At 36.8% G+C, this 15,331-nt stretch overlaps 1 protein-coding gene across 1 annotated transcript in view; it reads left to right on the forward strand.

The window, feature by feature from the left end:
* The first annotated feature begins 10,182 nt into the window (after positions 1 to 10,182).
* tbata (thymus, brain and testes associated) overlaps positions 10,183 to 15,331 on the forward strand; it is a 9,798-nt gene continuing 4,649 nt past the window's right edge. Inside the window, exons 1-6 of the mRNA XM_005919584.2 lie at positions 10,183 to 10,244; positions 10,510 to 10,728; positions 13,985 to 14,149; positions 14,267 to 14,355; positions 14,623 to 14,772; positions 15,058 to 15,139. Coding sequence (XP_005919646.1) covers positions 10,536 to 10,728; positions 13,985 to 14,149; positions 14,267 to 14,355; positions 14,623 to 14,772; positions 15,058 to 15,139 — 679 coding nt within the window. The 5' untranslated portion in view covers positions 10,183 to 10,244; positions 10,510 to 10,535. The remainder of the gene's footprint in view (positions 10,245 to 10,509; positions 10,729 to 13,984; positions 14,150 to 14,266; positions 14,356 to 14,622; positions 14,773 to 15,057; positions 15,140 to 15,331) is intronic.

Below are 15,331 nucleotides of genomic sequence, written 5' to 3' on the forward strand. Positions count from 1 at the left end.
GTACATCCCAGAATGTCCCATTAATAGCGAAAAATAAATACAGATGTGGGAGCAATATGTGCTGCTATCTAGCTAACATCTTTTCATGGAAGGTCAGGCTTATTTCAGCAAGACAACCTTTTGGACATAAAACAGCAATCTAGCTCACAGACCACAATACTGTCTGCGAACATCAAGGGCACGAGTGTCTATGGACTATGATGCTTGCAGAAAGCATTGTGAGCAGTACTGAGTTTAGGGAGGAGGTGAAAGAGAGCCAGGCGAGTTGGAGGTACTGCATGCTCTGTTGAGAAAGGGAATGAAGCCAGGAGAAGCAAAACAAAATGTGTTTGTGAAGGTGAAGATGCAACCAGGTAGCAAGGAGGTGGATGAGTTTAAATACCTATGGTTAACCATCCAAGTGTACAAGAGTAGTAAAGAAGAGAGTGAAGGCAGGGTGGAGTGGATGGAGATGACTGTCAGGGGCGATTTGTGACAGACATATAGCAGCAAGAGTGAAAGGGAAGGTTTACAAGATAATAATGAGACCTGATGTATGGTGGCACTAATAGAAAGACAGGAGGCAAAGCTGGGGGTAGCAAAACTAAAGTTCATTTTTAGTTTTTTTGTGACCAGAAAGGACAGAGGCAAAATTTAGATGATTTGGACATGTGCAAAGGAGGATAAAGGGGTTTAGTGTTCAAAGGATGTTGAATATGAAACTGACAGGCTGGAGAGAAAAAGGAATGCCACAGAGAAAATTCATGGATGTTGTGAAGGAGGACATGCTGAGGGCTGGTGCGACAGAAGAGGATCCAAGGGTGAGATGGAGGCAGATTATCTGCTGTGGGAACAGCTGAAAGAAGAAGAAGTCTGGTACAAAACTGCCATAACTAACAGACACGTCAACCATAATAGTCGCCTTATAAAGTGAAAGAGGAACAAGGCATCTCCAAACTGTGAATGAGTCATATATCAAGTAAGAATGGAAAAACATTTTTACTTCAAAATTACAGCAATTTCTCTCTCCAGTTACCAAATGGGAGTATTCTTGAAATAAGAGGCCATGTAATACAGTAGTAAGCATGCACCCATCGCAACTTTCCTAATATATCTATATCATGAGTATATATTTAAATAATAATAATTTCTTGGGTTTAACATTTTATATGCTATTGGGCTATTTTCAGTTCAATATGGATTTGAATGATTTTACATGTGATTCAGTGTTTTTGGAAATAGTGTAACTGCTGCCAGGAGGACTTTATTTTGTCTTTAGTCAAAAGGAAAAAAAATCTGCAGCATGATTTGAGATCCACAATTTGCTTCAATACTAAAATGATTGTTACAGCCTGACTTTTCACTGTAAAGTCATATAAAAAGAGATTTGAATGACAATGTACAAGATTGTTTGTGATTTTCAATTAAACCCATTAAGTTACCCATATGGAAAAGATATATATAAATCTTATAAAGTTTGTATCTGTCTTGTGTGAAACTTGTATGTAAAGCATATAAGAGTGAAAACAGATATAAGATCCCTTGAAAAATTATATAATGAAACTTGTATGTTTTGGATACTTACGAAAACAATGTATGAAAGTAATGAGAAAGTGGCCACTTTCATGAGTAAATCATGTAAGCCTTATATGATTTACTCATGAAAGTGGCCACTTTCACTTTACTCATGAAAGTGGCCACTTTCATGAGTAATCACATATAAGTTTTTACTATTTCTTTTCCATATGGGTACAGCAGATTGTGCGTTAAGTCTGGATTTCAAACCAAATGTATTTTGTTGTCACCCGCTGACTCCACCCCACGCTGTGTAAAAAGCGCATCTACTCTTTTTGCTTTTATCCAATTAAACTGCCCCATAACTGCTCCTGTAATTTCAGAGCTGCATTCATCAGCCATCACTGCTGAGTTTTGATGAGCCTGCTCATCATTTTAACAAGAAATCTGCACTACTTGGCAATTTTCAAGTCTCAGTGTAAGGAAGAATATGAGTTTTTATTCTTGTTTTCACTTGCTGAGCTGTGTTATAGTGGTCTGCACAACATGAAATATTAGAAATACCTTATACATTCGTGGGGTTAGGCCAGTTGGTGAAAATAAATGTGGATGGTACATTTAGAGGCCTATGGTATATGACGTAAAATAGTACTTGAATCCGGTGGTACTAATGATCATCATCATCTTAGATTGTTATTATTTTTTTCAGCATGCCAACATGCTAATTATATGCACTGATGACAATGTCATTTATTTTTATTAAAAAATACTGGACAACTAGCAAGCAAACAATAATGACGCTAATCAAAAATGGTGTTTTTGCTGGTGGTGTTAGGGGAAAAAAAACTGCTTCCACACTAGTCATCCATGTAGTCGTGCTGTTTACAAGATGAAACTGACAAAATATAAGCCCGGCATAATTTAAATCCCCAGATGGTAAGGATTTTGTTTTATTCATAGAAAAGCAGAGATGCAAGCACCAATAAATAGTCTGATTAAAAAAAAACACATCCATGCACGGTGGAGTAATGGTGACGGCTGAAATGAAAGCGTTGGGTACATGTGGCAAGCTGAGCTTAGAAAGACTAAACTAAAAATACAGTGCAGGTGCTCCTCTACATTCAGCACAACAAAAAAAAACCTGTGTTTTACTACGTCTGAGTAAGAAACAGGGCTTGTTCAAAAGGATGAGCAGTGGATTATAAATTTTTTAGATGTTAGTAAGCTTTCTGGGGTTTATGCTAACCCAGTGCTACAAATATTACAGCTACAAGCATGTATTTGTTTTACATAACAATCACATAGGTGGCTATGACTGGCAGATATAAAAATGCCTTACCTGAGCTCCTTCTTTAATTTGTAAAGAAACAGCCTTGAGATCAGGGTCTTGGTTCAAGTGTTCAATGCATACAAATTTTACATTTGTCTTGTTTTGTTGTGATGGTGAAAAATACCTCATGCTTTACACGCATTTCCTAGAAGTACACGTTTATCTTTAATAACAATCTTTTTTACCACCTTGAACACAAAGTTCGAAAATGCAGAAAATATGTAAGGGTTATCAGGATGACTGGTCTCTAGGAATCAAAGACTTTCAAAGACCACTGACAGAGCTGTCTGTTTGCAATCTGTGCTTTTGATTTTACAGAGTTCCTTTCTTGCCCATCTACTGTCCCTGGGTGTTTAAAGTAAGGGCAGAGCTTCACAAACTTCACAGCATAGTGTAACTCTGCCTTTTATAATCTCCACCATCCAATAATGCCACGGAAAAACATAAACACAGTAAGAAGAGATTGTTTAAAAGAACTGAACTAAATTTATTACAATAAATTATTTGGCAACTAGACACTGATGAAGCAGCATAGAGAATCCCGACAGCAGTAGGAAGTAAAACATGGGGTGGTGATGAAACGGGTAGAAAGCTCTAAGCAACCAGGTTGGGAGGCGGTTCACAGGAATGAGACACTAAAATCCAAAGTGACAGAACAGCACAGAGAACAGAGACCGATTGACTCTCAGATGATAGGCAAGAAAACTAGTCGACCAGAGTGATGAATTAAACAATGTGAGAAAGTAAAAGCGATGAAATGGAATAGAGGCAGGTAAGTGAAAGCAAACATTCCTTGTTGATTTTGTGCAAAAGTTGTTATATTAATCCTGCATGCCTGTTACGCCTTTTCCCAACCTTGATCTACCGTGGTCACATAGTGCTCATTGTTCTGTCAGCGGTTTGCCCCCCTGTGACACTAACCAATCATACGCACCATTGTTGACAGATTTTCTAAACATGCTAAGACCACATGCCAAGAAAATCTAAATTCTGGGGCTATACTTCTGTGATTGACCGTAACAAGCCTTTCCCACCTTCCTTGAGCCAACATTGTCATAACTCACTGTCCAGCTCAGCCACTTGTGTCTTTTTTTAATGCTTTCTTGGCTGCCTCTGTTTCCTGCTGAGGAGCTGGGAATTGCAGCAAAAGTCCACATCCACTGTTGTTGTGGGGATGCTAGTGTTTTTTTTTTTGGTTTTTTTTTAACTTTTTGCTTTACTTAAATAAACTTTCAAATCTCTGATTGGATAAGATTTGATATGTTTTCTATGTTTCATTGTAATTTGGCTTTATGAGATTTGCAATTTATTCCATTCATTTAATTCGTATTTTACACAGCTTCACAACATTTTATTTGAAATTCAGTTCGTAATTTAAGTGTGGTTAAAGTTTTTTCATTAAAAAAAAAACTTAGCTATTTTGAATCTCTTGTGGTTAGATCAACCTTGGTACAACTCTTCTGTCGTCTGCCTGCTTGCCTGCATCCCCTGCACAGCTTTCTCTGATTGCCCCCAACCCCCCTCAGTTTAAATGATCCACTTCAAAGATAAATACCATCCTTCACTCTTCTACTGGATCATTCTCAGTAAAACCTGGAAATCTTATCTGACTTTTTTGGTGCTGAAAAAGAAATAGGGAATTGTAATGTAAAGAATTTTTTTTAAAACTAAAACACAATCAGCTGCCAGGAAACTAGTATACTTTAATGCAATACTTTTGTCCACATTGAAATATCCCTGAAATTCTAGATGGATTTTGTTGATGGATGGATGCAATTTTCTTTTTTTACAGATCTTTGTGGTTTCAAGACAATGTCATCGAATCACTTAATGACTTTTTCTTTGGCATTACTCTGATCTGCTCACATGTTTCTCTTATTAAATTAGCTTTAAATGAACTGAAATGAAATTTTTTGGTTCTTATTTGTTTCATCTAACACCATTTTTAGTTTCACTAGTAAGCTTAGTCTCCTCAGGGAACACCACTCAGTACTTTTGTTATTTTTGTATACTGACACACACAGAATTCATACTACTAACACAATCTTATATTAGCTTTACTTAAAAGCTTCACTGTGAACAGGGTATTTATCGGACACTGGTTGCCTGTTGCGTCCTGTCTTATTTGGCTTATTTTCAGGGTGAAGACCTTTAAAGTTTTTTGTTTGGCATTGCAAACTTCCTACAACAACATTTGCAGGAACTAGCTCAGCGGGCTTTTGCTACTTTGATGATCAAGGAACTCTCTGAGTTTCTGTTGTGTTCATTAAATAAAAAATAAATAAATTACATTTTCTGGAAAAATGAGTAGAATTGATTAGACAGCTTATTAAATGCATGAAACCTGAAAACACTGCATCTTATCTAAATTCTCATCAAGTCGTTTTTTACATTACACTTTCAAATTTCATTGCTTTTGAAATTTTCTCCCTTTCATCACACAGTCGGTGCAGACTTGTCAGCTGTACATCCTTTTATGCTCATCCTGTGAGCTATTGTGCTAAGATCTGACAAGGGTAGTTCACTCATTGTCATGGTTAATCACATTATTTTATTGTATGATACCTTGGTGCCACTGGATTTTAACATGTCTCACACTCATACAGTAAGACAAATGGTGGGGGTCTAGTAAGGAAGTTGGGGGAAGCAGACAGCTCCACAGGAAGAATCTTTTGTCTCTTCGAGGACTCTGGTAGGTAGCAAGGGAGTGTGAACCTTAAGGTGTGAAACAGCTGTGTACTGATTTATTTATGATTCTAGATTTAGAGCAGAAGTTTTTTGCACTGCATTTTAAAATGAAAACAATAGCATTTATTTACAATTAAAGACACAGAGCAGAAAGTGTGTTACTGTTTTACATCCACAGACACACAAGAAAAGAAGCAGGCAACATGAGGTCAAGTTATGGCAATTTTATTTGTGTATTTCAGTACATGTATTTAGATTAGAGTTTTAAAAAAAAAACGTCCCAAGAAGAAGGATGGGGTGAAAGAAAGGTGGAGAGAGGAGGAAGAAACTATTGATCTCCTCAAATCCTTAAAATCCGTAGAAAAACAGTGATCAAAAACATTCTAAGCTTGAGCGGTCAGCAAAACTCGACTTCCCCCTGTTACGGTTCGGCGTTGGCAGTGTATTGTTTTAGGCGTTTTGTTTTGGCGTGACTGTTATGTGTTTCCTGTTTTACTTTGAAAGTCTGTGTTATCTTAGTGTGTAACACCCCCATCACCCACTAATTCACAAAAATTCCCTCGGGACGTGAACAGGTGATATAGCAACCACTATTACTATTACCGACACCACGTGACCCAAAGCTACGCCTAACCACAACAGTTATCTTTCAAGGTTCAGTAGAAAAACACAACTGTCCTATTCAAACCAGACAGGGATTAAACAAATACTGATTAATGATTCATTTCTAATCTTGTCTGACTGGATTTTTAACTGACTTGTTGAATATTTATGTAAAAATAACTTTGAGCTCTCTTGACGACTTTACTAACCAGATGATGATTGATGTCTCTCTACAGTTCTGTGAAAAAGTATTTGCCCCCTTTCCTTAGTTTCCTGAGTCATTTATTAAGGGAAAAAAATTTGCCCCCTAAATGTCATAACTGGTTGTGACACCGTTGGTAGGAGTAAAGTGTGTGTGATAAGTAAATGGTAAATGGCCTGTATTTATATAGCGCTTTACTAGTCCCTAAGGACCCCAAAGCGCTTTACATATCCAGTCATCCACCCTTCAGCACACATTCAACACTGGTGATGGCAAGCTACATTGTAGCCACAGCCACCCTGGCGCCACCGGGCCCTCTGACCACCACCAGTAGGCAACGGGTGAAGTGTCTTGCCCAAGGACACAACGACCGAAACTGTCCAAGCCGGGGCTCGAACCGGCAGCCTTCCAATTACAAGGCGAACTCCCAACTCTTGAGCCACGATCGTGCTCAAGAGTTGGCAATAAGTCTAATTTTGCTTTGGAGGAATTTCATCCGACAGAAAGAAAACCAAATCAGGAAGGGGGAAATATTTGCTCACAGTACTGCATAAAGTCAGTACATGCAATAAAATACTGCATAGTTTGCAAATCAGCCAAAAAAAAAAAAAAAAAAAATTAAAAAATTTCAATCTATGAATCTATACCTGGGACTCTTTATATTTGAAGTACAGTATCCCAAGACGTCTCTTTAGAAAAATTGTTTACCTTTTCCACTTTGAAAAAGATCAACTCCTTCCTTCCGCATTCCTTATTAAGTTCCATCCTTGTCACTGTTAACTTTACTCATTAGTCTTGTTAGTGGAAAAACTGCAGGCAGGAACTGCTGCATCTTTGACATGTGTCACCAGCTGTGTCTTTTTACAACTAATGATCGTAATAATCACACTGTCACCAGGAATTTTATTTTAGATTATTCTGCAAGACCTCGTGTTAATTTTTTTTTTTCTAGAATTCTAGAATATCAGCCACATTTTTCCGACTACACTAAAAGTTTCACCAGACTTTCATAGTTCCTGGACGATAGGTCCTAATGGCTTATGCAATCCAATGTATTTCATCTAATGTCATAATGAGGTTGGTGGTTTTAGGTGAAATGTACTGTCAGTTATTAATAGAGTGTCATTAACTTTGACATGCTGTATATCACCCTATGTCAGCTTAACTCTTTAACATTAGCATTTCTGTACTACGTGCTTATTTAAATTACTCTACGCAATATTTCTTTATGGCAGCCAAAGCATGCAGGCATGCAGTTGGGGATTCACGCCACGAAGTTAACCATAAACTCTTTTTACCCACCGATAGAAATGAGATTTCTGATTAGATTTTTGAGTCCTAGTTTGGTGTACACCCTCGTTCAACTATTTCAAGGACAGACTTACATAAAAAAAAGATGTCTCAGCAAGTATTGGAGGCCTGTGATGATGAATGCCCTTACCTTCAGAGAGGGATATCTAGTTTTTATTAAGTTCCATCCACCAACCAGACAGGAGATTAACCCATAGAACTGCATCTCTATCTGACGGAAAGCAAACACAAAACCTATACATTAGACAGCAGTGATGTGTCGCATTGTGCTGAGTGATTTGTTGCAGTGGTGGACATTTTATTTGGGATTACATTTTTGTTATACTCAGCCATAAGTTGGCCATATAATTTTTTAATTAATTAATAAATTACATTTTTAATGTTTCTATAATAGTTACTGCAACTGTATGTTCAAGCTGTGCCAAATTACAGTTATTTACTTGCATTTTTACTGGCATTCCTCAACATAAAAAAATGTTTTAGTGGTTGAATGTTATGCTCGATTAATTTCTGACTTCTCACAGAAATTCAGTGGGCCAGCTCAAATTTGTGCATAAAAAAGTAAATTTGTTTTCTTATTTGTCTGATAACTAAGAATAGTTTTCGGTTTTAAACAATTCTCATGAATGCTTTCTAAAAAAAAACTGGTGTTTTCTTGTTTTTATAACAGGTAGTCTAAAATTTTTTATTGCCAGATTAGGTTCAAAGCACTTTAACTTAATCTGGCAGTAAAATGCATCTTATACTAAAGCAACAGTAATAGGAACCAAAAATAAATCATTCATTATAACACAACACAATATAGATCGGTAAGATTCCCGTAACATGAATTAGGTTTGTAACATGAACATGAACACACCCATCTGAAAGACGAATGTTTCTGCATTTTAACAGTAAGTCAATCTAAAATTGCAAATGATTTTCTCATCTGCAACACATAATATCATTAAACGCTCCAGAGAATCAATATGTCTGTATGCACGCGTGCAGGCCATTTCTGCTGTCAACTGGTGACCACCCACGCTATACTTGCTGGTAAATACTGCTAGGATATAAGTGGTAATATAAATAAATATGGTCAATATAAAAACATTTCCATTGTGTATGAAAAGCATACTCATTCACTATTTGTCTTTCGCCTTATATTCTAAATAAATGAGGATCGCTTGATCAAGGTTCACACCTGCTTTACTGTGAAAACGTCCTACACTCTCTGTATCCTTCCTATTCTATTTTATCTAACTCAATCTTGAAAAGGACATCAAACAGCACCTTGACCCTGCTTCTGGATCATGTGGTCGACCCTGAGTCCAGGAAGAAGCTTAGACATATTTTCAACTGCCTTTGTTGAAATGCTGCCCTGTGTAACCTGGCGAGAATAAAAGGTTGCTGTATTTCTCTTAAAGTTCTTGCAGTGGTATGAATCACTAATGTTTCTGAATACCCCTACACATTGTCTGTGTTCAGTGAAGCGTATCCAAATACAGTTTGCACTGACAGTTGAGATATGGATTGGGTTATATCACATTTCTTCAACTGTTTATTGAAAAGTGAGGCTGCAAAATGACTACTCCATTGATGGATCATTCTCAAGACCTGACAATATATTCACCTAAGTAGTTTAAATTAAGCTAATACAAAGCAAAGCACACAGACCTCACCTACAAACAACAAGAGGAAGGAATAATAAGCATTGTGCACATTGTGTATTGCCTTGAGGTTCACTCTACCTTACTTCTACCTCTAAAAGACGTGTCATATATACAAGAGACTGTGAATTTAAAAGAAGGCTGCTAATTATTTATGGCTATGCAAGATGTTCAGCACTAATAGACCGCACTGGCTGAGAATGAGTTTTATTTTCTAAGAAATAAAACAAAAATGCAAGATTTTAGGAGGGACTGATTGCTGAAAACTCTCATATCCGTCTAATATTGGCAATAAGCAGTGCCCATGGGATGCCTCTCTAGCTACTGTAAACTAATCTGATGCTCGTCTTATTAGATGCAACAGATTTGCCTGCAGGGGAGAACTGTGCAGTAGAACTGCTAATAAAATATTATTAGAGAAGTGAAAGATAATTTAACTTAAAGAAATGCAAGTGGTTTGTCTTTCATGTTGGATCTTTAATGTAACTGTCATGTAACAAGTTGCTATTGTTCAATTTGCAAAACTAAGAGTTTTGGTTTTAGTAATAGTCCTGCAGTCAGATTTCCTGCTGCGCCTACATCTGGTCACATGACCCTTGGCTTGCAGTTCTTTATTTACGAGTGTTGAGAAGGTTGTATTTGTCACAATCTGAATCTAAAGCGAATAGTTTTTTTGCTAGAACAATACAGCAAGACCACATTAAAACAGTCAAAGATAGGAAAGTAAATTCAATTTTGTGGTAAAAACAAAGCGGTGCTTTTTTTTTTCTTTTTTTTCTTTGAGATTTTCATAAATCACTGCAGAATAGCATGAATATATTCTGCTTTGCATATGAAAACGGTGTCTGAATGAAGTGGCTCAGTGTTGCAGTGCTCAGACACCTTTGTTTAGTTTAGGTTTCTTGGCAACAAAAACAACACATAGCACTGCAGACCTTAGGCTGTAAGCTGGTGCCTGTTTTCAGAGGTAGGGTGCTTCTTCTGAGCAATTTTCTGGCTAAAGTTGTAATTATTTTCATGTTATACATTTAAGGGCGTGGGAGGTGGGTTTCAAAGGAAAGTTTGGGTTCTAATGGTCTTAGTTCTTGATTTTTGTTTATTTATTTATTTATGTTTAGCATGTATGTTCATAACTTTGCAATCAAAGTAGTTTTGAATGCTGGGGTCTTGACATTCTGTCACCTTATTTCAAAATAGGACTTAACTCAACAACTTTTCCTTCATTCATACAGACTGAGACAAAGCTTTCAGCCCAGACATGTCGAGAGCACACAGCCTGGAATCGAGGGGGATGACAGCTGAAGGGAAATTCGCTCAGATTAACCATTTCCCATTCACTCCTGAATTTACCAATATGCTTACAAAAAGCAGTCCATGTTTTGGTGCCTTGAGTCACCACTCATTCTTCTCCCGGCACAACCCTCATCCACACAGGATGAGGCATATTCAAGGTGAGCAAACAGCTGGGCAAGCGGAAGATATCTATTTATTTTATTAAATGTATTATTTTTAAATAAAGCCCAAGATATGTTTTTTTACATGTGTGTTTGTGGTGCTATAAATAAGAAGCATCTTTAAGAAGTAAACATAAGACAATACTCTAGCTCCCATCTTGATTCAAATGATCTAACTGTAACACACAAAAATCTCAGCTAAAACTGGGCCTGATGCAGCTCAGGTTCTTGAAGGTTCTTATGTATGTCTCATATTATGTTGTATTTATGTTGTTGCCTTGCAATCACCTGCCAACAGACTAAATTGCAGGTGATTTAGTATTTATGGACTTAAAACAGTTAAACACCTTATGATAAAATCATTTAATTGTAATTAAATATTAAGTATTCATGCTAAGTATTCTGAAATAAAAATGACAACAAGGTACTTCAGTAAAACATGGAGTCTTTGAATCTATTAGCAGTTGTTCAGCAGGAACCAAACACAGGCCCTGGTAAATGACTTCAGCATTTATCAAATAGTTGTGTCTCTTTTTCCTTGGCCAGAGCTGTTGAGGTAAGTCTCTATAAAACAGAATTGGCTCGTCTCCTTTCCTAAGAGCTTCGCTTTAATGCTCTATGAAGGTAAGTGACTTTGGCAAGTGGGGTGAGAGTGGGTCAGACAGGCTGGCAGGTAAGTGGTTATGTCAGGTGGGGAAGAGTGGGTCAGGCTGGTCTGTGGGTATGTCTTACAGCAGCATCCAACAGGATGGATGGAACACAGGGGTGCCTGTCTGGGATTTTCTAAGCCACACCCACCACTGCAAGAGAGGATGGGTTGGGCGTGACTGTGAAAGACAATCACAATAATAATAAAATCATTTAACAAATATGGAATATACAAGTTTTTGATGTAACAATGTCAAATTGTGATTTTTTTCCCATGTCAGTATTATTTGTGTTTAGCGACTATATCAAAATTTTAATATAGGATAACTTAGTGTATAAATGTACATAAGGGACCTCATGTGAATTAGTCCAGTCTACAAAATTACCTACATGCCATTTTATATATGCATTTTTGTAGGTGCATGTTGCTGTTAAGCATAGGTAAACAATAAGGCGTTTTGTACTGCGGTCCTGCTCAAAATGTTATACAAACTTATTACGTAATGTTGTGGTAAGTTTCGACTTTTAATGATTTGTTCGTTATATCTGGTTAAATGTCCCTAAGCATTTAAACATTTAATTTAGACATTTAATCATCCAGATTTTTGTGCACTTAATTCAAGTTTATTAACATTATCAAATATGTATGTTGTGCAATCATTTCACCCCGAATGAATGATTCAAAGAAATCACTTAAAGCCCAAACTTACCAATTTATGCCTGCGATCAGTGGATGTAATCTGACCACAACTGTGCATGGGTGCACCGTATATTCAAATTTTGCATGCCATGTTTTCATTATGGGAGTGGACAGTATCTGGTTGATGAGTCAGTGGACAATTAGACAATGGACAATTGACTTGCCACTTTTAGCATACATAGGTGTAAATGCCTTTTATGGCACAGTGTGTATTTTTGTCAGGTCTTTCCATTGCAAAGTAAAAAGCCCTAATGGGACTGTTGTTGTGATCCATATAAATAAAACTGAATTGTTTGTATCTATCTATCTATCTATCTATCTATCTATCTATCTATCTATCTATCTATCTATCTATCTATCTATCTATCTATCTATCTATCTATCTATCTATCTATCTATCTATCTATCTATCTATCTATCTATCTATCTATCTGTCTGTCTGTCTGTCTGTCTGTCTGTCTGTCTGTCTCTGTCTGTCTGTCTGTCTGTCTGTCTGTCTGTCTATCTATCTATCTATCTATCTATCTATCTGTCTGTCTGTCTGTCTGTCTGTCTGTCTGTCTGTCTGTCTGTCTATCTATCTATCTATCTATCTATCTATCTATCTATCTATCTATCTATCTATCTATCTATCTATCTATCTATCTATCTATCTATCTATCTATCTATCTATCTATCTATCTATCATTAAATTTGTTTCCATTGAGAGGCAGCTTTTATTAAAGCTGCCCTGATAATTGGACACACTATATATAATTTGTCAGTGATATTTAGCGTAATGCTTTGCACTGTTTATGCAAACAAGAAGTAAACAACTTATTGAAGAAATCATAGCAAATAACTGAATAACTGTTTAACTGAATCAAATTAAGTGTGTCCAAGAAAGTATCCATCCATCACTGAAATTCAGTTAAAGTAAGGAGTAATAAAGTCTATGAAGGTAGGAGACTGTGCTGGAATAATTGCTCAAAGATATTTTCACCCAGGAGACTGGAGTTTGTATTTGTTAACTAAAGTCAGTGCTGGCTTATTATTTTCATCTTTTTCCACTTTGATCCAGGTTGTTAGGTTTGGGAAAAAGAAAAAAAAACACATCCAAATTTAGGTTCAGTAAAACCCTTTCCCGTGTCTACCATGTGTTAGAAAGCCTGGCAGAAAGTGCTGAAGGCAAACTTCTCCCACAACATGTTAGAAATGTGTAGTGGTTTGTGAGGCTCTTTCATAACTCGTGTTCATAAGTAAAATTTAGTTGCATCATAAATACAAATGTAATATGATTAAAACAAACAAAACTATACCAAATGATATTTTTTGTGTCTTGCAAGTTAGCTATAGTACATCAGCGTTTTTAGAGTGTATCTCCTACAAACCTTTAAATGTTTTGTTAACATTTTATCCTGCTGTCCTCAATTAGCATTTTCCCTTTGTCATTACCAAATGCTTTTCAACTTGAGACTGCAAAGTCTCTTTGCTGCATTAATTTAGAGGTTATTATCTAATCTACCTGGGACACACTGAATAATAATCTGTTTGCGTACTAATTAATTCTGACTCGAGGTGATTACCTGTCAGAGCTAATTAAAGTTAATATATGAGCTAAAGCCATTAACAAGGTCTTCATTCTTGAAGTCTTCCTTCTTTCACAACCTGCTCTATATGAAATATTTCAAGCAGCTGTTTGGGCACCTGGAATGCTAATATGTAACATGAATAGATAAATTTACTGCACTACTGGTAGAAAAGAAGGTTACATCCCTGAGGTTCCCATGAACTCATCACGTTTATTCTCAGCAGGGATTCTGCTGGCTCCAGTTTTTTTTAAAATTGTACTGCTTCGATGGATTTGTGCCTCTAAAGCACTTTTCTGTGAGCAGGGTGAATACTGAGCATTTCTCATTCCCACAGGATTCACAGGCAGACCAATTTGCATGGTAAGAGATGATTGGTGTGTCACGTCGTCGTTATTTCCTCATCCACTTCTCAAGAGCCACATAAACAGGAAAGCAGCAGAGCCAGCTTTTCAGCTTGCTCAAAATCTTTATGGAGTCTGCGGAGACAAAACTAAATCAGGTATGTGTACTAACATATATGACACCTAAATGTCTTTATATCTTTTCTAATGGCCCCCAAAGAAGCCAATTCTGAGTAATGGCTTTAATCGTTTTGTAATTGTTTCTTTTTTCACAGCACTATTGTCAGATGCCTGGAGAGATGAACTCAAAGAAATGGCTGCAAAAATCAGTCTAACTTCCCAAACACAAAAGGACAAAAGAGAGGTATTAATAATTGAATTCTCATGTAGTTTTACAGTACTTGACACACAGTAAAAAATCCTTTGTTTGATTATGGCTATCCAGTGCCTGATGGTAAAGGGAATTTAGAGATTGGATGTGACAGTATATGGACAGTATACTTATTAATACCTTCACGTTTTTCATTATTTTTTTACATATTTTCTAATTTAAGTTAATTTTGTAGAGTTCTTCAGTTTCTTTCTAACTCAAGAAGATTTCATACTGCAAAAATGTATCCATGTACTGCAGGAACAACCAGAGGAAAAGTTTGTCCGACGAAAGACTCAATATTCAGCTCAGACTGGCAGACTTATTCCTCCATCCTCCAAGTCCTACCTGCGCAAATCTCAATACCAGCGCATGAGCCATCCTCAACCCTTCCATGATCAAGAACTTATGGTAAAATACTGGTTAACTGATCCTGAGTTGTACTGTATAATATGAGGTGTTTTAGGGTTAAAACAAACAAACAAACAAACAAACAAACAAAAAGGGTTAAAAAGGCAAGATCCAACATCACAGAGGGTACAGCTTTTGGTCAAAGTTCCACTTCATTAGATATCTGAAAAATATCCTCTGGCAAAACACTGTCACCAAGTTTCTTGAGAAGTTCACTAATAAGTTCAATAAAACTTCATGTGATCTCTGAGCTACTGTTGTGACGGTCTGTCGCTTTCTTGTCAGGTTTTGGAGATACTTTGTCAGATCCTGCAGACAGACTCTCTCTCCACAGTGCAGCAGTGGCTTCTTCTTTCAGGCCAAAGAGGTAAAAATCCTCATTCCACATACACAGCGGAGATATACACACTACCATTTCCAGTTATAAATAAGCGTTCTTTAAACCATTTCCTAATACATGCACTTTCAAGAGTCTGGCACTGCATCCCCCTCCTACTTTTTTAGCAATTAATTTGTCACTTTGGATTTTTTCTATGCACACTGGCCACTTTTTTAGGTT

This window comes from Haplochromis burtoni, unplaced genomic scaffold (assembly GCF_018398535.1).
Source record: "Haplochromis burtoni strain Fernald_Lab_line unplaced genomic scaffold, NCSU_Asbu1 Contig_37, whole genome shotgun sequence".
NCBI lineage: Eukaryota > Metazoa > Chordata > Actinopteri > Cichliformes > Cichlidae > Haplochromis > Haplochromis burtoni.